The sequence below is a fragment of the Aedes albopictus genome, chromosome 2, assembly GCF_035046485.1.
Source record: "Aedes albopictus strain Foshan chromosome 2, AalbF5, whole genome shotgun sequence".
Taxonomy (NCBI): domain Eukaryota; kingdom Metazoa; phylum Arthropoda; class Insecta; order Diptera; family Culicidae; genus Aedes; species Aedes albopictus.
In genome coordinates this window covers 345,799,930-345,825,069 of record NC_085137.1, presented here as the reverse complement: position 1 = coordinate 345,825,069, position 25,140 = coordinate 345,799,930, and the positions used below count along the sequence as shown (strand labels likewise).

The window sequence follows — 25,140 nt, the reverse complement described above, 5'->3', positions numbered from 1 at the left end:
CGAGAGACAAGAGACGTATGAGTGAGAGCTTTCGTAATTGTGCGAGAGACAATCGCAGCACTAACTCTACGGCGCAGGGAGTAATGCACGGTGCTTGGGACTGCGCTTGTCTCCAAACAGAAAAAAACAATTAATAAATTAATTGAAGAGTTTGTGTTTTCGGCAAAGTTGTTCAGCTTGTCAAGGGTTGACAAGTGATGGGTCGTTTGATTCGAAATTTTTCCAATCGTGCGTAGTATCAAGCCAAGTGCCAAGCACGGAGACAAGCACCGAGAGAGTGCATACGACAGAGCGTGAGAGACAGGAGAGCTCCAGCGCGCGGCAAAGTAAGCGAGCAACACACAACCGATTGCGCGTACTCGTCTCCTTCTAGTTTGTTGTGCTGTCTCGTAGCAGAGTGTGCAGCACGCAAAGAGTTTTGAGTCGCACCCTATCCCTGGTTGTGGCATCTATGCCGAAAAAGAGGTTGTTTGTGAAATAAAGAATGTTTATGATGTAGGCGCAGGTTTAATTTGGCTCTCTATTCCGCGAAATCATTACCTATTCTGTGGTTAAGTTTGTTAAAGTGTCGGTTTAGCGGATACGGAGTCGTGGGTTCCAATCCCATCAGAACGCGATTATTTTCACAAATTCATCTCTCAATTTGTCAATAAGCAACATTATGTGCCTTCTAACTACAAGTTTTTCTGAATGTTTATGATATACCAGCAAATCTGGTACATGCCAGTAAAGGGCAACATATATCAGTGAATTCTGTAGAAACTGTGGAAACCAAGAAGAAATGGCGGTAGAAATTCAAGGAGCATCCTGAGTAGGTGGAAAAATCTGATGACTCATCTGATGATAACTCATCAAAATCACATCGAGCTATGACAGCAAAAGGTGTTCGATTTGAGATATGATTTAGATATTCTCGTCTACCCGGGATTCCCGAAAGATTTCAAAGAAAATTTTTGGAAGAATTAGAACAATTCTTAGAGGTATTTTGGAAGGAACTCCGGATGTATTTCCAAGCATTTAATTTCCGAAGAAAATCCTAATCTCTAGAAGAGTTAGTGAGATTACAAGTTTCTTTCAGTGTTCACTAGCATCCTGCTAGTGCGGTATCATACTTAATTCTGAATTGAATCGATCGAGAAACTGCTATACTTCAGAGCCATCGTAATAAACTTGTCCAAAGATTTCAGTAGCGTTATCCCTAAATTAACTCTCCACTACAATAGCTGCTATCCCGCTGAAATTCTGCATTTCACCAAATAAAACTTTGTTTGATTGCCTTTTTAGCTGCTGACGAAGACATTATTTTATTGCGTTTTCTTTTAAGATTAGTCAAACAGAAAAAAACGCATAGCTTTGACTGCCTTCGTGAAACACAACTGAATGCCACGACGTCGTCGTCGCCATCAACCAACGAAGTTGACGACGCTGAACTTTTCTAATTTGGTTGATGAAATCGCTCTCACCCTCTTCAGTCCCAAAAGGACAACCCTCAAAATAGAGAAGAAAAGTATTCAGCAAGCAGCAGCAGTACGAATCGTTTGAAAAGTTTTGCAGGTCACACGAAAAAAAAAAAAACAAGAATCGGGAGCAGCAACCCCTCTTAAAAAGCTCCCGATCTCCATTAACTCATTTCCCATGGGGCGAGGCCCCAACCACCTGTCCGCCAGCAGTAAGCTATCCTTTGTAGCAGTTTTTTTTTATTTTTCGATAAAAAAAACTTCGGATTTGTGAAAAACGACGAGAGAGTCGGTTTTTTATGCCCCCGGTCCTCGAGGACCATTTCGCAATCTCGATCCAATTCAGGACAGGGCGTTTGCGATGGCTGTCGGATAAGGAAAAACCGTGTGAGCAACTTTTACCGAACAACAATCACGCCTCTTGTAAAGCCACGGTCGGTGAACGTATCCCACTCACGTGGGTTTTATTTTTCCGCGTATCAGTCAGTTCGGGTTTTGTGGGAATGATGACGAAGATGAATGGGAAAAAAGTTGATACGCGGTAATGTGGGTGGATGATGCCCTGGGCATAACGGGAATTTCGTAGTGTTCTGTTTGTATCTTCCGGGCCGTGATGAGTGGCGCCGAAATGGGAGATAGTCAGGAGCACTTGTGAGTTGTGCTTTATTTTCTGGATTTAGTGGTTTTGACAGTGTTCTTTGTATTGTGTGAATTTGCAGCTGTAGGGTGAGGTTTCTAGTGGGTTCCAGAGCATACATAAAATGTATAACAAAATATTTTTTTGAGCGTGATCGATGTTTCTTTGAAAATTCATCCAATTCTATATGAACACTCGCAAGAAGGAATACAGGAATGTTTATAGCTTCCTTTCTTCAAAGGGGGAGTTTCTTCAGCGATTTCTTATATCGCTCCTTCCGAAAAATTTTCCGAAATTTCTTCCGGATTCCATCCTGCAATTTTTTGTCCAGCATTTTTTTTTGTAAACTTCCATATTGTATGTATCGGCTATATCCTATTTGAAATAATGCCATTTGGCATATGCCATTTTGGCATAAAGGTCATTTGGCATAATGCCGTTTGGCATAATACGAGGAACAGCCTTCTTGGTAAGAATATGCATAATCCTTGTTATGCCAAATGGCCTTATGCCAAATGGCATTATGTCAAACGGCATTATGCCAAATGGGATAGAGCCGTGTCATATTCCAGAGAGGTAGAATTCCGGAAGGGTTTTCACAGTTACCAGGCTGCTGTGAATGAAAATTAAATCCGCTGGACAACCTTTGTTCAACAGAACACACTGGACGAAGAATCTGTAATAATTGAGTCCGTGATGATGGTCCCAAATGCGGCCGAAACGTTGGACAAGATTAAATAGCAGTATTTGAATTTTGCACGATTGAAAAAGTCATTTTCAAGGACTAAATCGAATTGTAATGTATTCATTTTGTGCGGACCTCGGGAAGGAGTTTATTTTCCAACATTTTGTCCTATACTTCCATAAAATAATTATTTATAATTTTAATGCAAAAACTTCTAGGTCCTAACAAGAATTCCAGCGAGAATCCTCGGCGTAATTCCTTGTAAATCTTAAATTCTGAGTTAGATTTTAGGAGGATCCTGACAGAATTTCCAGGGAAATCCGATAGGGATTCCATGAATGATGGTTGAAGAGTAGTAGACCGAAATGTGTTACGCAAATAATGCCGTTTGTTGATCATTTCACTGAAAATAGCCAATCTAACTAAGCATATATTCCAGAGGAATGCCGACAGTAATTCCGGGAGAATCCTTACAGGAATTTCGGAGGAATCTCGACAGGAATATCGGGGTATTCCCGACGCGAATTCCGGTGGAATTCTAACAGGAATTCCGGTGGAATCCTGACGGGAATTCCGAGGACATCCTGACAGGAATTCCGGGGGAATTCTGACTGGAATTCCGGTGGAATCTTGGCAGGAATTCCGGTGGAATTCAACAGAAATCCTGGTAGAATCCTAACAGGAATTCCGATGGAATCCTGACAAGATTTCCGGTGGAATCCTTATAGGAATTCTGGTTCCTGACAGGAATTCCGGTGGAATCCTAAAAGGTATTTTGGGGGAAATTCCGAGGGAATCCCGACAGGAATTCTGGTGGAATCCTGACAGGAATTCCAGAAGAATCCTGAGTGGAATGTCGGGGGCATCCTGACAGAAATTCCGGGGGCATCCTGACAGGGATTCCGGTGGAATCCTGACAGGACTTCCGGAGGAATCGCGACAGAAATACCGATGGAATCCTGACAGGAATTCTGGTGAAATACTGACATGAACTCTGGTGGAATCTTCTCGAAATTCAGACAGGAATTCCAGTGGAATCCTGACAGGAATTCAGGTGGAATACTGACAGGAATTCCGATGGAATCCTGACAGGAATTCCGATGGAATCCTGATAGGAATTCCGGTGGAATCCTGACAGGAATTCCGGTGGAATTCTGACAGGAATTTCGGTGGAATCTTGACAGGAATTTCGGGTGAATCCTGACAGGAATTCCGAGTGAATCCTTACAGGAAATCCGAGTGAATCCTTACGGAAATTCCGAGTGAATCCTTACAGAAATTCCGAGTGAATCCTTACAGGAACTCCAGGTGAATCCTGACAGGAATTTTGTTTGAATCCTGACAGGAACTTCAGGTGAATCCTTACAGGGATTCCGGGTGAATCGTGACAGGAACTCCGGTGGAATCCCGACAGGAAGGAAATCCGGGGGAATCCCGACAGGAAGGAATTCCGGAGGAATCCCGACAGGAACTCCGGTGGAATCCTGACAGAAATTGCGGTGGAATCCTGACAGGAATGGCGGTGGAATCCTGACAGGAATGGCGGAGCAATCCTGACAGGAATTGCGGTGGAATCCTGACAGGAATTGCGGTGGATTCCTGACAGTAACTCCGCTGGAATCCCGTCAGGAATTCCGCTGTGATCTCGACAGGAATTCCGCTGGAATCCCGACAGAAATTCCGCTGGAATCCCGACAGGAATTCCGCTGGTATCCCGACAGGAATCCCGACAGGAATTCCGCTGGAATCCCGACAGGAATTCCGCTAGAATCCCGACAGGAATTTTGCTGGAATCCCGACAGGAATTCCGCTGGAACCCCGACAGGAATACCGCTGAAATCCCGACAGGAATTCCGCTGGAATCCCGACAGGAATTCCGCTGGAATCTTGACAGGAATTCCGCTGGAATCCCAACAGGAATTCCGCTGGAATCCCGACGGGAATTCCGGTGGAATCCCGGCATGAGTTCCGGTGAAATGCCGACATGAGTTCCGGTGGAATCCTGACATGATTTTCGGTGGAATCCCAACAGGAATTGCGGAGGAACCTCATCAGGTATTCCGGAGGAACCTCATCAGGTATTCCGGAGGAACCTCATCAGGTATTCCGGAGAAATCCCGACAGGAATTTCGGGGAAATCCCTACGGGAATTCCGGGGGAAATCGCTACGGGAATCCCGACAGGAATTCGGGTGGAATCCTGACAGGTATTCCGGTAGAATCCCGACAGGAATTCCATAGAAATTCTTCAGGGGAGTCCCGACAGAAATTCCGAGGAAAGCTCTGGGAATTCCGGGGAATCCCGACAGGAATTCCGAGGGAATTTCGATAGGAATTCCGGTGGAATCCCGACAGGAATTCCGCTAGAATCCCGACAGAAATTCCGGTGGAATCCCGACAGGAATTCTGTGACAGAAATTCCGGTGGAATCCCTACGGGAATTCCGGGGAACCGCGACAGGAATTACGGGTAATCCCGACATGAATTCCGGGGAAATCCCTACGGGAATTTCGGGGGATCCCTGCAGGAATTCCGGAGAAATCCCTACGGGAATTCCGGAGAATCCCGACAAGAATTCCGATGGAATCTCGACAGGAATTCCGGCTGAATCCCGCCAGCAATTCCGGTGGAATCCCGACGGAAACTTCGGCGGAATCCCGCTGGGAATTCCGGTGGAGTCCCGACGGGAGTTCCGGTGGAATTCCGACGGGAATTCCGGTGAAATTCCAACGGGAGTTGCGGTGGAATTCCAACGAGAATTCCGATGGAATTCCAACGAGAATTCCGGTGGAATTCCGACGAGAATTCCGGTGGAATTCCGACGAGAATTCCGGTGGAATTCCGACGAGAATTTCGGTGGAATTCCGACGGGAATTCCGGTGGAATCCCGACGGGAATGCCGGTGGAATCCCGACGGGAATTCCGGTGGAATCCCGACGGGAATCTCGGTGGAATCCCGACGGGAATCCCGGTGGAATCCCGACGGGAATTCCGGTGGAATCCCGACGGGAATTCCGGTGGAATCCCGACGGGAATTCCGGTGGAATCCCGACGGGAATTCCGGTGGAATCCCGACGGGAATTCCGGTGGAATCCCGACGGGAATTCCGGTGGAATCCCGACGGGAATTCCGGTGGAATCCCGACGGGAATTCCGGTGAAATGCCGACGGGAATTCCGGTGGAATGCCGACGGGAATTCCGGTGGAATGCCGACGGGAATTCCGGTGGAATGCCGACGGGAATTCCGGTGGAATCCCGACGGGAATTCCGGTGGAATCCCGACGGGAATTCCGGTGGAATCCCGACGGGAATTCCGGTGGAATCCCGACGGGAATTCCGGTGGAATCCCGATGGGAATTCCGGTGGAATCCCGACGGGAATTCCGGTGGAATCCCGACGGGAATTCCGGTGGAATCCCGATGGGAATTCCGGTGGAATCCCGACGGGAATTCCGCTGGAATCCCGACGGGAATTCCGCTGGAATCCCGACGGGAATTCCGCTGGAATCCCGACGGGAATTCCGCTGGAATCCCGACGGGAATTCCGCTGGAATCCCGACGGGAATTCCGCTGGAATCCCGACGGGAATTCCGCTGGAATCCCGACGGGAATTCCGCTGGAATCCCGACGGAAATTCCGCTGGAATCCCGACGGGAATTCCGCTGGAATCCCGACGGGAATTCCGATGGAATCCCGACGGGAATTCCGGTGGAATCCCGACGGGAATTCCGGTGGAATCCCGACGGGAATTCCGGTGGAATCCCGACGGGAATTCCGGTGGAATCCCGACGGGAATTCCGGTGGAATCCCGACGGGAATTCCGGTGGAATCCCGACGGGAATTCCGGTGGAATCCCGACGGGAATTCCGGTGGAATCCCGACGGGAATTCCGGTGGAATCCCGACGGGAATTCCGGTGGAATCCCGACGGGAATTCCGGTGGAATCCCGACGGGAATTCCGGTGGAATCCCGACGGGAATTCCGGTGGAATCCCGACGGGAATTCCGGTGGAATCCCGACGGGAATTCCGGTGGAATCCCGACGGGAATTCCGGTGGAATCCCGACGGGAATTCCGGTGGAATCCCGACGGGAATTCCGGTGGAATCCCGACGGGAATTCCGGTGGAATCCCGACGGGAATTCCGGTGGAATCCCGACGGGAATTCCGGTGGAATCCCGACGGGAATTCCGGTGGAATCCCGACGGGAATTCCGGTGGAATCCCGACGGGAATTCCGGTGGAATCCCGACGGGAATTCCGGTGGAATCCCGAAGGGAATTCCGGTGGAATCCCGAAGGGAATTCCGGTGGAATCCCGATGGGAATTCCGGTGAAATCCCGATGGGAATTCCGGTGAAATCCCGACGGGAATTCCGGTGAAATCCCGACGGGAATTCCGGTGAAATCCCGACGGGAATTCCGGTGAAATCCCGACGGGAATTCCGGTGGAATCCCGACGGGAATTCCGGTAGGATCCCGACGGGAATTCCGGTGGAATCCCGACGGGAATTCCGGTGGAATCCCGACGGGAATTCCGGTGGAATCCCGACGGGAATTCCGGTGGAATCCCGACGGGAATTCCGGTGGAATCCCGATGGGAATTCCGGTGGAATCCCGACGGGAATTCCGGTGGAATCCCGACGGGAATTCCGGTGGAATCCCGACGGGAATTCCGGTGGAATCCCGACGGGAATTCCGGTGGAATCCCGAAGGGAATTCCGGTGGAATCCCGACGGGAATTCCGGTGGAATCCTGACAGGAATATCGATGGAATCCCGCCAATATTTCCGCTGGCATCTCGATAGGTGTACCGATGGAACCCCGACAGGAGTTTCGGGGGTTTTCCTTGGGCACTTCCACAGTTATTACATAAAGGGATTTCGTTGCCTGCCTTAAATACTCATCACCCAATACACAACCAGTCTACCGTCGCTTCCCATCAAACACTAATTGAAATCACAAGTTCAAGGGTCCCATAATTTGCATTCCAATTTAATTACAATCCCAATCATAAAGCTAATGACTACTGTTGTGAAGCGTCGCGTCGTCATGGTTGACAGAAAATGCCCCCCCATTTGGCAGAGGTGGCTACATTTGTAAAACCGCCAGACCCAGACCACATCATTCGTAAATCGGTATTATTTCTGGGTCCCGAGACGAAGCCTGCTGCTGCTACAGTGCTCCACCCACACAATGTCTGGCCTAAAATTTTCTTTTGCTGGGTACTTTGCTCCGCAGGGAATATGCTAATGAACTGTTTTCATTACATTTGATACCCGACAGAGCGAAATTTCTTTGGAAATTTCCAAAAGGAAATCGAAAACCAACAAAGTTGCTCTTGAATTTTGTATTGCACAGATTTTACCATAGTTTTTTTTTTCTTCTCTCAAAGATACATTTTGCTTTGGAAAAATCCTGTAGAGTATTTTTTTAAAAATTTGATTCTCGCACATAAGAAATAGTATTTTAAAAGAAAATTAAACAAAAACTATTGAAATTCCTTGTTTTCGTAATCTATTTTATGTGGCAAACTGTGCTCCTCCGCACCCAGCAAAAATGAAAATAAAAGTTTTCGGCACAGAAGGGATTGGCTCGGTCGGAAACCCGTTCGGGAAATTTGCAAACCGTCCGTCATGCCCAGCCAGCCAGCGCAGGCCGAAGTTGAGCTGATTTTAATTATAAGCAATTTAATTAAGTGAAGAAGTGAACGGGAAGCACTTTCGGCGGTCCGCGTTTAACTCTGGTAGTCGCTACCGCCACCGTTGAGCGCTATCAATTTAGAACGCGGTGTGGTATAATTTGTAGAACCAATTTGACCGACCCTTGAAAGTTTATTCTGATTGACATTTCTCTCAGTGCGATCGTTTACGGGATTTTCCGTTGGCAACTCTGGAATCGAAAACATAGTCAAAACTGGATTTTGTTGGGATTTATTATAGTTGTTCAACAGTTGGTAATGGTATGGATAACCGAATGTCGAAATATTGGGCAGTGATGCTGCAGCATGAAACCCGGCAGAAGCGGAAACAGCGGACGTGCATCACTGGTTTGTGATGGTTCAGTGATAACACAAGTTTACAAAATAAAACGAAAGTCGTGAACTTCTGTCAACGACCAACATTTTTGAAGCACAATTTAGTGCTGGTTTCGAAACCGACCTTCAAAAAATATTAAGTAGAACAGTTTTATAGTTTTAGCTTAATATCAAGTTTAGCAACTTTTCAAAATATATAATTTACTAAAATTCAAATATATTGCGTTTTGTTCAACCAATTTTAAATCTTTTTCCATAAATTGAAAGCTGAATACAATACCATTTGATCATCTGAATACATGTTTTGCGTCAGATTGATGAAATTCAAGATTTTGGCGAATTTTAGGGATAACCTTCTTAAATTTTAGCAAAATTCCCAAAGTTTTTTGAAGAAATGTATTTTTTTCAATAAGAAAAAAACAACTTAAAAATCCTTTCTCGACGTTTATTTGTCATATCATATGTAGGAGAGTTACAAGTAAAAAATTCAGCTCAATCGGAGCATTGATTACGGAGAATGAGATATTTGAAGTGAGCGACTTTGCTTAAAAAATAGAACAAAAATCGATTTCAAATCATCAACCTTGTATGGAAAGTCGAAAAAATTTCCGCTCTACTGTAATTTTTTTCTTTCGCGTTTTCGAACTCAGGGCATGATTCTACACCAATAATGATCATCAGCTTACCGAGTTCAAAAATGCTGTAAACTAGTGTAATCGATGTTTTTGTCAGCTTGATGAAAAGTTGGTGGAGGCACGGCTGCGAATTGAACCCATTATCATTTGCTTATAGAGCAAACATGTGGACCTCGAGGCCACATATTTCTTATATCGTGCCAATTAAATCATCCGAAGGTTAAAAGTGTTTACCCCTCGTAATTTATGAAATTTGTGATTCAGGGTCCCTTACTTACAGCACGGCTGAACGCAATCTCGTTTTATCGAGGTAAGGTCAGCATCCCTGTCCGCTCATAAAATTCCCCGAGCAACAATCGATTATAACGATATTCCCGGGAAGGCAGTTACTCTCTCAATTCCCACTTTGGGACCGGGTGTGCGATTTTGCGTGAAATTGTAAATTGACAGTAGAATATTTGATATGTTGCGGAACTAGAGGGACGCAATGAAATTGTTGGTCTCTCTTGGCACGCCCTGTTGATGACAACGTACCTAAAAGCAGCCGCACTTCCAACTAATTAAATTCCAACCGATACCAAAATATCCACGGAAAGCGGTTCTTGTGCTACTGGTGTTTACGGCTACCGAAAGCTCGTCCGACAGAAAAAAGCAAGCGTAAGCATTAATGACATTTGCCACCCCAGGGAAAACCACCATGCTGGTACCAAAGAGATCGAAACCATGAGAAGGAAAGAGACGGCGGTGCTGGAAAACCGAATGGAATTTTAAAAATCTCATCCCGGACCGTCGTCGTCGTTTGTTGCCACTTTTAATGACAACTTGGGTTTCGGCGAATGCGAGTGGCTAGTACCCTCCGATTAAAATAAAAAATGTGGAATACTTGTTAAGGTCTCCGGAGCCGAAGCCCGTGCACACCCACCGCACCACACCGCACCCGGGTTTAATAAAGACCCCCATCACTTGGCGTGAATGGATGACGGTGGCGGCGGTGTGGTCCTTTTTTATTTCCATCAACTGCCACAAATGCGAAAAATTTGCATGCAGGCACGTTCATGAAGACTGGCTGGCTGGCTGCCTGCCATACCGTTCCATAGGATGCCTTGTAACCACCACCACCACCACCACCCACGAAGCTATCGTAATCAGCTTCACTTTGTCGGCTTCCGGGGAAAATTGAGATTTTTTTCTTGTCGTTTTCCGGAAAAAGGGTTTAAGTTTGGAAGGCTTATTTCACCTTTGGATAGCTTTCAGAAACCTAATCGAGGAAAACATTGGGCAGGAGGGTTAAACATTATGTATATTTCTTTTTGAATAAGGTTAATCTTCGATAATTCGATAACTTGCTACAAAAAAAAGTTACATATAAATTTTTATTAGTAGTATTATATACAGTATATACTACAGTCGGAATACCTATAACACGGGGCCATCCACTTTACGCCAGCCACAGTTACTCAGCGATCTGCAGGTTTTATGCCCCAAATTCTCATAATTATATCAGCTCAACTGAATGTAGGATCGCCGAAAAATTGCGGTAGACGTAAAGCACAGCAAAAATAAGTCATCGGGAAAGTCGTGTTAAAAATAACGAATGGTCAACAACAACAGTAAATTGTATTTTTTAAAGTTTATCAAAAACAAATATGCAACATATTAAGCCGTTAAAGCCTAAGGTGACTCACAAAATAAATCTTCAAACAAATTTGTTAACAATAGTCAAGTTTTAATAAAATAAAAAATTCACGAAAAAAAATGGAAGTCTGTGGTATAGCTCCAAAACAATTTATCAATGCAAATCCGAAAATTTGCTTAAGGCGAAACTGGAAGCATTTCCTCATTTTTTCAGTTTTTGATTTTTTTTTATAATAACGAAGCAATATTTTCAAAAACGGTTTTCGTACACATGTAGAGTATGGATCAATGTATCTTCTGATTTTTTTTTCCATTTTTTTAAAAACCATTTTTTTGCGAAATTTCGTTCAAAAATGGTTTCTGCAAAAACGAAAAACATTTTCCACTACGAAAAAAAATCAGGAAATACCTTGATCCATCCTCTACATGTATGCGAAAACCGATTTTGAAAATATTGCTTCGTTATTTTATAAAAAAATCAAAATCCAAAAAGTGAGGAAATGCCCTGGCCAAGATCACAGGGTTCGACGGTATTAAAGTGAAGGATGTTAATTGTAATTCTTGTAATGAAAATATCACCTTTAACACTTTAATGCGCCTCCAACGGTTCATTGCGAACCGGCTGCTACAGATGGAGTATGGCTGATTTATCAGAAATGCTCGATAAACAGGAGGGACCTGCTGGGGCCTAGTAGTTTCTATACCCAGAAAACAGTTCCGGTCGATTGAGTCTGGGAAGGTTTCGAGAGTCGTTGTGAATCATAATGCAAATTTTTGTGTTTTGTGACGAGTCTCGGAATCTTTTTTGAATCAGCAGGCTTGAGCTGTTTCCTGGGCTTCCCACTATTCAATTAATTTTAACAAATACACTATACAAATACTAATTTAATTCAAATATGAAATAATTAGTAGTATCTCGCGTATTCAATTTGCTAATACATAGTTCTCAACATTTGATGTGCTTTCGTGATTCAATTTTCTCTATAATTTTCAATATCAATTTAAAATAACTAAGAAACTAATAGTGGGAAGTGCAGCATTTAACAGTGCTTGCTTATAGATTCGAAGCTAACGTGTGATCAAGACGAAATCGACAAAAACTGACAACTTCGACTTTGACTAACGTAGACTATTTATGACAAATTAGGGATTTTTACATTTTTCGACTGAGTGTATGAAAGGTTTTCTTTAATATGGACTTATTTGGACCGATGCTGATAGTGCTTGGAATGTGGACGAAAGACAACTTTCAAAGATAATAAAAACAATAATAAAATGAGGATCAACGAAAATGGACATATCGACTATCTAACAGATCATATGCACACCAAAGATTACTGAGTTATAGGGCACAGCATAAATATGAACAATAACATTCTTTAAACCTTGACATGACAAAAAAAAGCAAATACAAAATCGACCATATGACAAAACCGAAACTTTCACACCTTCTACCGTAACCTTCTGAGTCAGTACGCAACAGTGTCTTACTGGACGACATGTTCCGTGCACGGCTGGTGAACTGCTTCTGAAGGATTACGTTCTCTATCCTATCCAAAGGCCTAGTGAACTGTCGTGGCCGCGCAAACGCGAGACGCTTGTGCGCACAGTGATGGGAGAGGTTTCTACGTCCGTCGGCGTGCCGCTAGGAACTTTTCAAAAAAAAAAAAAAAAAAGTGAGGAAATGCTTCCAGTTTTGCCCAGTTTGCTTCCAGTTTTGTTTTGTTACACAATAGATTCAAGAGATCAAATGCGATGAAAAGGTCCCGTTTTCATAGAGAATTCAATCCCAGTAAAAGTACGACCCTAAATAAACCCAATCGGTTTAATTTCTCAGAAAAACAAAACGGTGATACTGATATTTATCTAGCATCGGAACTCTAGCCCCATCCATGTTTTGCTTCTTGTTTAGTCCCCCCAGGACAACACAGAAAAACCCGGGGCTTTAGGCTTGTGGCAAAATTTTGTCTAAGAATGTATTTTGCAATAATAATTCACGTGAGTCCTTGAATTGTCAGAACTTAACAGTTTTTAATAAGTTAGTACGTAACTAAGTACATAAAGCATGTTTGTTTATCTAACATCAAGTGTAGTAGTATAGGCAAAGTCCGAGTCTTTAATCACCAGCAAAGCAGAATAAATACAATTTTAGAAACCATCACCAGTAACAAACCATCAGTACCATGAATACTTAGAACCAAAACACATTACCCCAGTTTGACAAACCGGATGTCACTAGGGTTCAGTTTGGCAGATCTTTCACCGTAACGCAATATGGAAAGGTGATCTACCTATGTTAGGACTTGTCCATAAACTACGTAGTCTCTTTGGAGGTGAGGGAAATCTGTCCAAAGTCTACGCTCCATACAAATTTTGACAATTTTGTGTGGACAAAAGTCTACGAAGGAGGGAAATTTGGACAGGAATTCCGATAGAAACCTGACAGGAATCCCGATGGAATCCTGACAGGAATTCCGGTGGACTCCCGCCAGAAATTCCGGGGAATCCTGGTAGGAATTCCGTGAGAATCCCAACAGGAATACTGACAGGAATGCCGGAGGAATCCTGACAGGGATCTTGCTGGAATCCTGACAGGAATTTCGCTAGAATCCTGGAAGGAGTTCCGGTGGGATCCCGATGGCAGTTCCGATGGATTCCTGACAAGAAATTCTGTGGAATGCTGACCGGAATTCCGATGGAAACCTAACAGGAATTTCAGTGGAATCCTGACTAGAATTCCGGTGGAATCCCAATCTCAGAAATTAAAATCCTTTGGCAGAGTCTGGGAAAAATCAATGTAGAAATCGCAAGTGAAATATCTCCCTGAGAGGGATTTCCCTGAGAGAATCCTGAAAAAAATCCCCGAGGGAATCCCAAAATGAAACTCTAGTTTTTTTTTTATCTGTATTAACGAGATTTTTAGCCCTAGGCTAGTTCATCTCGGGACCCACGCTTTACTTCCCTTCCGAAGGAAGAACTCACATTTTGCGAGTTTGTCGGGAGTGGGATTCGATCCCAGGTCCTCGGCGTGATAGTCAAGTGTTCTAACCATCACACCAGGTCCACTCCACAACTCTAGTTACCTGTACAAATTCCGGAAATAATCCTGAGAAAAATCCTAAAGAAATCTCGGGATGAATCAAGGAAAGAATTTCGGGAGAACTCAATGTAGGAATGTGGTGGTGTTTATGTTGGTAACCTAAGAGAAGTGTTTTAAGGTATTACTCAAAAATCATGGAGTATATTCCCAGAAAGAATCTCATAAGAAGACCTCTAGCTAGACCATCATGGAAGAGCCCTTGAAGGAGGAATTCCAAGAGGAATAAATCTAGGAACAAATCCCTTGAGGCATTCCTGGTGAAATTCTTGAAAGGTATTTCGAGAGAAATTCCTAGAGGAGCCTCTGAAAAAATACAGGAGAAATCCGTACAAGAGTTCTGGAAGGAAATGCTGAAAGGATCTTTAAAGAAAAAAATAATAATAGAATCCCAGGAGAAATCGCGAAGGAATACCGGTATAACGAAAAGAATCCTTGAAATATTGGGAAGGAATCTCTGAGGGAATCCTGGGAGAAATCCAAGGAATTCTCTGCTAGAGTAAAATTTCATGACACTAGGCATGCTAATGAACTTATGAGAAGTAGTGCAAATTTAGGCCCAACACGTATCGCCAATTGATGATGACCATTAAAGCTTAGTGCACTTCCCAATGAATTAAAAGAAATATAAAATTCTATCATCTTCAAAAGCAAGCTGAAGCAGCACATACGGAGGAATGTAAATGAATTTATTTTTTGTAGCAACATTTTTTGAATGTCTGGCTTCTTTATGTTTTTTTCTCCTGCATTTTAGTATATTTGAAGCTTTACTTCATTCTTAAGCCACAATCGTTATCCTAATATGTATAATAAAATTTTACAATTATTATTGGTTTTATTCGTGAATCTTTTCAAAGGAGCAAATGATCCACTGGGATTTCACATTAGTTTTTTTTATCCTAATTTTCTTAATCTCAGCGCTTTTGTACTGTGTCCACAATCAGGAAGCTCCACGCGAGCTTTTTGGTGTGGAGCACAGTGGAGGGTAGAAAAATAAATAAATAAAAATAAATCCTGGGAAGAATGCTTGATGAAATATCGAGAAATATCCCTGGAAGAATCCCGGAAGAATTCCGGGGGAATCGATAAGAAAATTCCGTGAGGAAATTTTGAAGCAATCTTGGCAGAAATCGATGAAAAATCCCGGAAAAACAATGAAGGAGTCCCGGCAGAAATTCCATTAAGAATTCAGAAAAAAAACAACAGAAATGTCGGGATAAATCACTGAAGAAGTCCTGGGAGAAACCTCTGATGAGGGGATACTTAAAGAATCCCTGATGATGAAAATATTCCAGAAGGTATCTCAGAAGAATTATCGGGAAGAATTAATGAAGGTATCCCGGGCAGGAATCTTTGTCAAAAAGGAGAAATATCTATATAAATCCCGAAAGAAATTCCTTAAAAAATCACGTGAAAAACAATGAAAGATTTCCGGAAGAAATCTCTGAAGCCCCAAAAAAAGAAAAGAGAAATTTCTCGGGAAGAATTCTTGAAAGAATTCCTGAATGAATTTTGAGAGGAATCTCCAAACGGAGCCCGGTAAAATCCCGGGAGTTGTTCATTTATTTAGTTAACATCAAATTCATGATAGTACTGAATCAACAATTTGCCGCCATAATACTCGATTTGCAGCTGCAGCTCTCCAACGTCGGTCACGCCCAACACTCGCCAGATCACGCTCCACCTGGTCCGCCCATCGTGCTCTCTGCGCTCCACGCCTTCTTGTACCAACCGGATGGTTAGCAAACACCAACTTTGCAGGGTTGTTGTCCGGCATTCTTGCAACATGCCCTGCCCATCGTATCCTTCCGGCTTTGGCCACTTTCTGGATGCTGGGTTCGCCGTAAAGTGCAGCGAGCTCGTGGTTCATCCTTCTCCGCCACACACCGTTCTCCTGCACGCCGCCGAAGATCGTCCTTAGCACCCGTCGCTCGAAAACTCCGAGTGCTTGCATGTCCTCCTCGAGCATCGTCCATGTCTCGTGTCCGTAGAGAACCACCGGTCTTATTAACGTCATGTACATGGTACATTTGGTGCGGGGGTGAATCTTTTTTGACCGCAGTTTCTTCTGGAGCCCATAGTAGGCACGACTTCCACTGATGATGCGCCTTCGTATTTCACGGCTCACGTTATTGTCAGCCGTTAGCAAGGAACCGAGGTAGACGAATTCTTCTACCACCTCGAAAGTATCCCCGTCTATCGTAACATTGCTGCCAAGGCTTGTCCTGTCTCGCTCAGTCCCACCTACAGGCATGGTAGCGAGTCACTATTAAGTGACTTGGTCACTATTTTCGTGTAAGTCACTATAAAGTCACTATTTTCAAGACTTTTCAACTAAAGTCACTTTTTCTGTTAAAAAGTCACTATTTTCAACTATTTTCATCGTCCTGAAATCTTGTCAGAGAGTAGAACAAGAGTTGTTATCTAAAATAGTGTTGTTGTTTTTTTTAATTACTGGCAAAATATCTTGGGCATTTTTTAGAATTCTTGATGAAACTCTTGGCGGAGTTTACGTTAAAATGTTCTGTGAGCATGCTGATAGCCTTGTGTTTCTTTATGTATATGTAAGAACTTCTGTATAAATTCCTTGCAAGATCTTCCATATGATATTGAGGTGCAGTTCCTGAAAGAAATTCTGACAGATTTTGTGATATTCTTTATATCTAACAAATACAATCCTGAAAAATGGTGGTTAATCAATCGCTTTAGAATATCTGAAATATTTTTTTTACAGTTTTCTTCAAATATTTTTTGAAAAAAAAATACCTAAAAAAGAATAGCTTTGCATTCGGAATATATCTGTTAATGAAAGTGATTCAGTATGCTTTTGTAGTACTTGTATGTCCTGAATGATTAATAATAAAACTCCTTGAGATATCTTCGAGATGATACCTTCTAAAAATATGCAGAAAAATATTTGATTTGTTTCAGGAGTATCGTAAAATAAACACTTTTTTATTCAAAAAAAACTTTCTCCAGGACTTTTCCCAGAGTCCTCCCAAAATTACTCTACATTTTTTTTCCTAGGATGAACCCAATATTAGTCGAGAACATGGCTGTGCTGTGTCAGACGCAATCGAATCAACAAATTTTCTCTCGCATCCGTTAAGATCTGAGAAAAGGAAAGAGATAACTTATTGGACCAGAAAATGTTCGTAATGTTCAAATTTCATGTTAACACATTTTCTAGTTCAAGTTTTCCAAGGATTTCGTTAGGAAAATTCACATGCTGAGCATCGCCATTCCCTGGGAAACCGCCACGAAATATGAAAATTTTAATAGGGTAGGTAATCAAACTTTGAACCAAATTGCGGCTTCCTGAAGCAGTGCAAATTTTAAGTGATTTTTTCTCCCACATGGAAATAATTTACTACGGCAAAATCGTATGTACATGAAAGCCACGGGTATAAGCTTTCTGTCAAATGGTAAAAAGTTTGTATTTGCACCGAATTTCATTGAAATATTCGATTTTTCATCAACAATGATTTTAATCTTAATTTGAACCATCGTAATCATAATTTGAACCAATTTTAATCTTAATTTGAACTACTGGCGGCAGCAGCTCGAGTAACTCACAAAACAGCCAATTCCATGCTAAACAATTAAAAATCACATGAATCTGCTAATTCTCATACCTATTTTTCATTAGGCAATGGAATCTCAACTCAGAACGTTCGAAATTCTTTAGAAATTTGGAAACAAAATTTGGAATTTTTCATCCCCCAAGAGTAAACAAAGCAACCACTAGCGCAATCTACAGGCCAACACTAGAAGCTCACCCCCGTTTACTAGTTCAAATTTAGATTACAAATGGTTCAAATTAAGATAACATTCTCCAAGTAAGAATCACTTAAATTTGATAATTTTATGACAAATAATGCGGAATATTATTCGGTTGGTCGATTCTACGATAAGTAAACTTTCATTTGACGTATTCACTTATTGCGTGTGATGCAATGCATGAGCTGTATGGAAGCACCGAAAATGAGCTTTCTCTGGGGGGAAATAGGTGAAATCACAGTGATTTTTCAATTGCTTATTTTCGATGGCAAAAACGCTTTTTTCAATGCTTTTAAAGCTTATGTTATCAGATTATATTACGGAAAACTGTTTAACACCTTTTTCGGGACAATATTTGCCCAAAAAATACGTCATTTCAATGAATTTCAAAATAGTTCAAATTAAGATTACATTTTGACTAGTTCAAATTTTGATTTCTTACCCTATTTTTGTTTTCATTCGTGGCAGAATGTTCTCCAGGAATTTTAGCATATATTCCTCAAAGATGTTCCCCTAAAATCTGTCTACAAGTACGAAAAAATACCCGACAATTATATTCATAGAAATTTTTTCAGAAAATCGTCCAATAACTTCAACAAAAATTATTGCAAATTGGCTGAATTTTTCAAAACCAATAAAATCAGCCTCATGCTTTTTTTTTTTTTTTATCTGTATTAACGAGATTTTTAGCCCTAGGCTAGTTCATCTCGGGACCCACGGTTTACTTCCCTTCCGAAGGAAGAACTCACTTTTAGCGAGTTTGTCGGGAGTGGGATTTGATCCCAGGTCCTCGGTGTGATAGTCAAGAATTCTAACCATCACACCAGGTCCGCTCCACAGCCTCATGCTCATCTGTGCCTATCTAGTTGTGAATACTTTGTGCTAGAAAATTAAATATATGTACATGCAATTTTGTACAATTTTTTAAATGAGTGAAAGTTTTTTCTTGAAAATGTGCTACGCACAGACAAACAGACGTATCACTTGGGACAAATTGCGATAATAATCATCGTCATGAAAACATAATCGCCCAATGCTAGTCAGGCTGTGTTACGCAAACCACTCATTAGGTGGCCGTAGTGAGCAAACGTCAAACAGGAGCAAAAACGATGCGAGCGCCGTGATCGAGCAATTTGCGAGCTACAAAATGTTTGAACTAACCGTTAAAAAGTTTAACGATGAGAAAAGAGTATAGTGAGACGTCTGTTTGTCTGTGCTCCAGGGTTTTCTCAATCCAACAATTTTAAATCACAAATCATGTATTTTAGTGCCAAAAGTGTGGGCTTCGTGGCCGTGTGGCTAGCGGCGCCAGTCGTCTAAGCGTTTCGTAAGCCTCGGAGTACGGGTTCAATTCCCGCTCCAGTCGGAGAAAACTTTTCGTCAAACGGAAAGTTCTCCACTGGGCTACTGGGTGTTATGTGTGTTGTCCTGTTGTCCGTTGCCTAATGTTAGTGCTTGTTCAGTCTGTACAACCACTGGTTAAAGACGGTGTAGTGTTTAAAAAAGTCACTATTTAGTCACTATTTTGCTATCCGTAAGTCACTATTTGGTCACTATTTTCGAGAAATTGGTCACTAAATTAACTATTTTGACCATCAGATGTTGCTACCAGGCCTGCACCTACCAGCATGTACTTTGTCTTAGCCGCATTCACCACCAGTCCGACCTTTGCTGCTTCACGTTTCAGGCGGGTGTACTGTTCTGCCACCGTTCCAAATGTTCTAGCAATAATATCCATGTCATCCGCAAAACAGACAAATTGGCTGGATTTCGTGAAGATCGTACCCCGGCTGTTGAGCCCGGCTCGTCGCATAACACCTTCCACGGAGTTGTTAATGAATGATAATTCACGAAAGACCCTGGAAGAAATTCCCCCTTAAAAGAATCTAGGGAAGAACTAATGAAAGAATCCCGGTAGAAATGCCCAAATAATCTTGAGAGGAATCTCTGATGGAAACCCAAGCAACATTTTTGAAAACCTCCTGGGAGAATTCTATTAAGGAATCCCGGTTGGAATGCTTGGGTGAATTTCAGATGAAACCCCTGGAGGGAATCCCTGAAACAAGACGGGCTTGGTGGTCTAGTTGCTACCGCTTCTGATTCATATGCATAAGGTCTTGGGTTCAATCTCTGGCCCGTCCCTTTCCTTCTACTTTGTATCTTTCTATTAACTTTCTCTATGTTCCTCTCTCTATATATACAACTCATGTATATTCATTTGTTCATAACCATCGCTAGAACCACAAACAGTTGAAAAGCCGTTTCCCTTCCTTCCAACTTTCACAACACAGTGCCAATCTATCAGCCTACAAGTTATGTAATCAAGCGAACTGTGCCGCTTTAGATTCATAGTAATAATCACACAAATCTATCACCCTACGCCAGGCATCCACACACCACAGTGTGTACCAACTGCCAACCATATCCCACCAACACTCCGACATCCGCATGAGTTTATGCAGACGCAGAGGTATATTCGGTCAGATGTGGATACAAACGATTGCAATCATCACTTCCTTACCCTTCTTCACATTGACCTGCAACTTGACGTGGCAGGCGCCATTATCGCCTAAAAAAATAGAAGATCACCAACACTCACACACTGAAGACGCCTGCTAGTCCGCGGCAGATATCTCATTGGTTCCTTGTGTGAGTGTAGCTGGTCTGGCGATACTGGAGTAGCATCTACGGGCGCTCAAGCAAGCTCAAAACCAAAAAAAACAATTCTTGAAACGTTTACCCAATTATTTTTTAACAGATTTTTGATAACATATTTGGACCTCTCACCGGACTTTTTGAGGAATTAGAAGGATAAAAATTCTTAAAAGATTCGGAGTAACTATCATTTTGATAAAAAAAAGTTTTGGAGTTTCGAGATGTTTTAGGAGGCTGATTTTTTGGGATTCAATAGCCCACAGCTTTTTAGTGGATCTTTCGGTTGAACTTTTTTGTTATTTTTCCAATACATGCAAAGGAATAATATCAATAATGAAATCTCAATACTTTGCCTCACTTTGCCTAGGGTATAACTTTTTTTACAGCCGTCGGATCACTTCGCGGTCTACGACAAAGTTGTTTGGTATATAGTCACCTACAATAATACCAAAGGGATTGATTATTGAACGCTTACAGCGCCACCTAGCGGCAAAATTCGAAAACTTAAAATGTCTGCATACATTTGGCAAAGTTTTCCCATACAAACTTCAAGCTTTTTGTCGCCCCCTTAGGCTCAACCGATTTCGCTCAAATTTTGAACGTAGCTTCTGGGAGTCCAAACCAACTGATTAAGGAGGTAATACTTGGCATTTTTAGAAATTTTTGTTTTTCATATAAGTGTGGGCAACCCTAATCTACATACACAATCATGATGACTGTTAGTCTCGAGCTGATATCTCGTTGGTTATGAAAGTATCCAAATGTAGCAGTGCTGGCGTTACCGGAGTAGCAAAACTACGGCGGTCGATCAAGCTAGTCTTGTTATTGCGTAGGACATGTCCTCATGTCCCACTTGATTTAACCCATCAAAATACATCTTCAAGGTTCGTGTTCGGCAGCACTGCGTCATGTCAGCATGTGACATATTCATAAATAGGTAGTAAGATTAGTCATTGCGACATGAATTATAAACGACCGACGACGACGTCCGCTTGAGTTTGGCACCGAAGTGGCACCATAAACAACAAGCATAATATAATATTCAAATATATACTCCCCCATCTCCTTCGCTGCTCGTAGTTACAAGTTTCGCAATCTCCTCTAAACATTATACAGAAACATCGTACACCGATCAGTAGACGTGGGTCGATCGATCGATACCTACGAAGGAAGGCAAATAACCTGTCCCTGAAATATGTGGTACCAGCAGTAGTAGTGGCCACGCAACGCAACTGCACGTCAAGTGACTGACACTAAACTGTTGACATTGTGGGGAAAGATTGCTTTTTGGGGTTAGGTCCATTGTTGTCGCTGCGGAGGTGGTATAGTGGGGAATGGACATCGATACCTGAAAAGTAAATTTGACTATCGCGCAAGGATAGTGATATGTTGGAACAAGGCTTATCGAAAATCAAAAGTGTCATTCTTGGTGTCATTTTGATGAATTATCTATGTTACGAATTTGTTGTTTTGTATTTGGTGAACGGACACATAAAACCTCAAGGTCCGAGAAAATGTTCATGCCAAAGACACATTTTTCGATGTAAAGCTGCTATTTTACTTGAGTAGTTCAATATAAAATCATGTGACAATATAGCACATTTTTCTCTTAAAGAATGTTTAAAACAATCCCAATTTGTTTTAAACCCGCAACTCAGTCTATCCTACTGCTAAATGCTCCTCCTTGACACAACTGTGGATATGTAGGGGTCTTTAGTACGCTTGTCTATTAGAATAACTTGGCTTTGTCCGTAAGGATGTGGTTGTCGCCCTTAAGGTGCCATTAGGCTGTTTGCCATTATGCCAAATATTTGCCATTGAAGTTCGACATTTATCCAATGTTGCTATGTGTTGGTCATTTGTTGGGCTTGTTTGGCCAAATATTTATCACGTCTAATGGGACCTTTATTGACATTATGAATATTGATCTTTGTTTGTTCCATGATAGTTCTCTGGGCTATTTCTATTGTTCTGGACAGTGAATCAAAATTCAACCATCGCGCAACAGTAACGACAATGTCGCGACCTGAATTTGTTGCGACATTCTACGTAATGCGACATAGGTTTGCCCCAACTTGAAAAAAATGGGATAAAGATCATGCAGCAAGAGTTCAGAGATTTTAATGCCTTGCATTGTGATTTTCGAGTGGTAACTTCGAGTCAGTAAACATTGCAACGCTGCTGAAGATGTATCACCAAAAAGTTCCGATTTTGGGTCGGTAATAATTGATTATTCACGATTTGAAAAGTACGCAACAAATTCAGCTTCCGTTTTGTCTGCAACAAAAAAATTCGGGATCATGTCATTATCTGTTACCGGTTGGGATAAAGAGTAATCGCTGCGTCTTCTTTGTTGCTTGTTTTGTGGCTTTTTTGGCTGACAATTCTCTTCACTGGTTCTGGATAATCACTACAACTTCGAATTGTACGGCTACCCATGCTTATGTGTTGTTTGTTATTTTCTTTGTTCTTGAACATTAATGTTGATCAGTGAGCTCGTTCCATTTTTTTCAAATCGAACATATCACGTTAAAATTGCGTCGTGTTATGGTATCATTTTTTTTAATTATTTATAGTAGAAAATTATGGAATACATCCAGTTTTAATAATTATATGCATTCTAAAAGATCCCGCTTCAAGAACCTTCTTTGAACGGAAACTCTGAGTAAGAGCCTGTAATCGGATTATATTTCTTCCGAAAGTGCACGTTCAACCGCAGCGGGCGTGCTATTTTGTTTGGGTTGTCTGACATCAGCATCCTTCGCATTTTGTATCGCAAGAAAAAAGTCGTTCTAAGAGCATTTGTAAACAAGCTCTTACGTAACGCTAGAGCGGTTGCGGTTCGTCCTTGGCATATCCTGGCAATGTCAACCCAGCGGCGATGGTTGCATATCGAATTCCGTTTGAATGGAATGTTATCCCCCCAAAATTGAAATCCATATTCCCGCATAAAAACTCGTAAATTAAACGACTTCTCACGTTTCCCTCAAAAGTGTGACATTCAAAAAAGAAATATTACGCTCGTTATTAGTCATAAAAACAATGTTTGGCCGGCCGAACGTGAGGCGTGGGTTCTCCACGAACCGTACGATTCACGCTTTTGGTACTCGGTAATGTACCGCACGTGTCTCGAGGCTTGGCGCGTTGGAACCGGCAAAGTTGGCCGTCAACATCAGTCGTTTTTTTTCTCTCATTTTTTCACTGCATACAGATTGTTATTTTATTTTTCATTTACGCGATGAATAATTACGATAGAGCCAAAACAAAACTCACTAGAGGCTATATACTGTGGCGCACTTTTACATACAGCTGAGGCAGCATCCATTCATCGGCTGTACGTTCTGGTGGGGACATGGAGTTGGCTAAATTTGAACACACTAATGCAATTTGATGCGTAAATCTCGATTTCGTCAAATTCAATTCTACTGACTCTAATCTACTGACATTTTATAGAAATTCATTCCATTGAAATTTATTGATATTCAATTGAACCTAAGCGAAATGCAATAAAAAAAGATTAATTCAAATGCTGAATTGTGTTGAAATTCATTAAAATACAATCAAATCTCAATTAAATTGCAAAAGAAACTCAAAATTCTCAAAACAATGAAAATCGAATGAAAATTCAGTCAAAACTCAATTGAAATTCCATTAAAATTCAATCGGAAGTCGATTTGAACGTGAGTTCAATGTTTCTTCAATCTAAATTCATTCAAAATTCTGTTGGACTTTTATTGAAACTAGATTACAATGCATACATAGTTTCCATACACATTTTAGTCAAATTTCAAAAGAAATTTGTCGAGTTCTTATCTGCTGTTGATATAATACTTGCAATTTTCACAGATTTAGACCAATCCAAGTCACAGTAGCAGTCGTGCAGCTCCCACCATCATGCAAGGGTGCGCAAGCTATTCAAATCCTTTTTTCAGAGGGGGTGTTGTTGGTTAGAGAAAGAAACATGTGGACACGGAAGGAATGTGGTGTTTTGCTTCCGCTGCTGGTTCTGTCATCTCTAGCCAGAGCACTACTAGCTGCTGTTTTACTGGCTGCTGAGAATTTTAAACTCAAGCGAATACAAAATAAAAAACAAAACTGCTGGTTGCATGACATCAGCGTCGCCGCGCTAGCCGGAGTGAGTCGTACGTCGTGAATGGAGATCCAACTGAATGCGAATGATATTTCATTCACAAAAATGGTACGACTGTGAGGCGTTTTTTTTTTCTTTGCTCTGTTGTTGTTGCCGTTTATTATGTGATGAATGCTGCTCATCTAGAGTGTGTTTCAAGCCGTCAAGTTGAGCCAATTTCGAAAACAAGCTTAATCGCCCCGACACGCACTTGGAGTGGGTGAAGGTGTGAATGATCATTATAAGTGGACTTTAAGATGTTGCATAATTTGAATTTTTTTTCAAATCTCAACTTTGACCAGAAGTTTCAGAAATTCTCCTAAAGCTTATTACATTATTCTGAACTTACAGCAAATAAAAAAAAACAGTTATCCGATCAAAGTTTCTTCGATTTTCGAT

At 42.0% G+C, this 25,140-nt stretch overlaps 2 protein-coding genes across 3 annotated transcripts in view; one reads left to right on the top strand and one right to left on the bottom strand.

Annotated features, from left to right (window-relative positions):
* LOC115263181 (cyclin-dependent kinase 14-like) overlaps positions 1–25,140 on the top strand; it is a 632,917-nt gene that overhangs the window by 298,517 nt on the left and 309,260 nt on the right. The window lies entirely within an intron of this gene.
* On the bottom strand, positions 15,741–19,768 carry LOC134287216 (uncharacterized). The gene is made up of 2 exons (XM_062848892.1): positions 19,578–19,768; positions 15,741–16,421 (listed from the first exon to the last, which is right to left on the bottom strand). Exons 1-2 carry the CDS (start codon positions 19,693–19,695, stop codon positions 15,760–15,762), a joined length of 780 nt encoding a protein of 259 aa, XP_062704876.1. The 5' UTR covers positions 19,696–19,768; the 3' UTR covers positions 15,741–15,759.

Bases quoted from the DNA above. Each gene is read 5' to 3' on its own strand.
- LOC134287216 (XM_062848892.1), bottom strand. From the start codon at position 19,695: ATGGATATTATTGCTAGAACATTTGGAACGGTGGCAGAACAGTACACC. The intron at 16,422-19,577 runs GTGCAGGCCTGG...CCATGCCTGTAG, and splicing joins GACAAAGTACATGCTGGTAG to GTGGGACTGAGCGAGACAGG.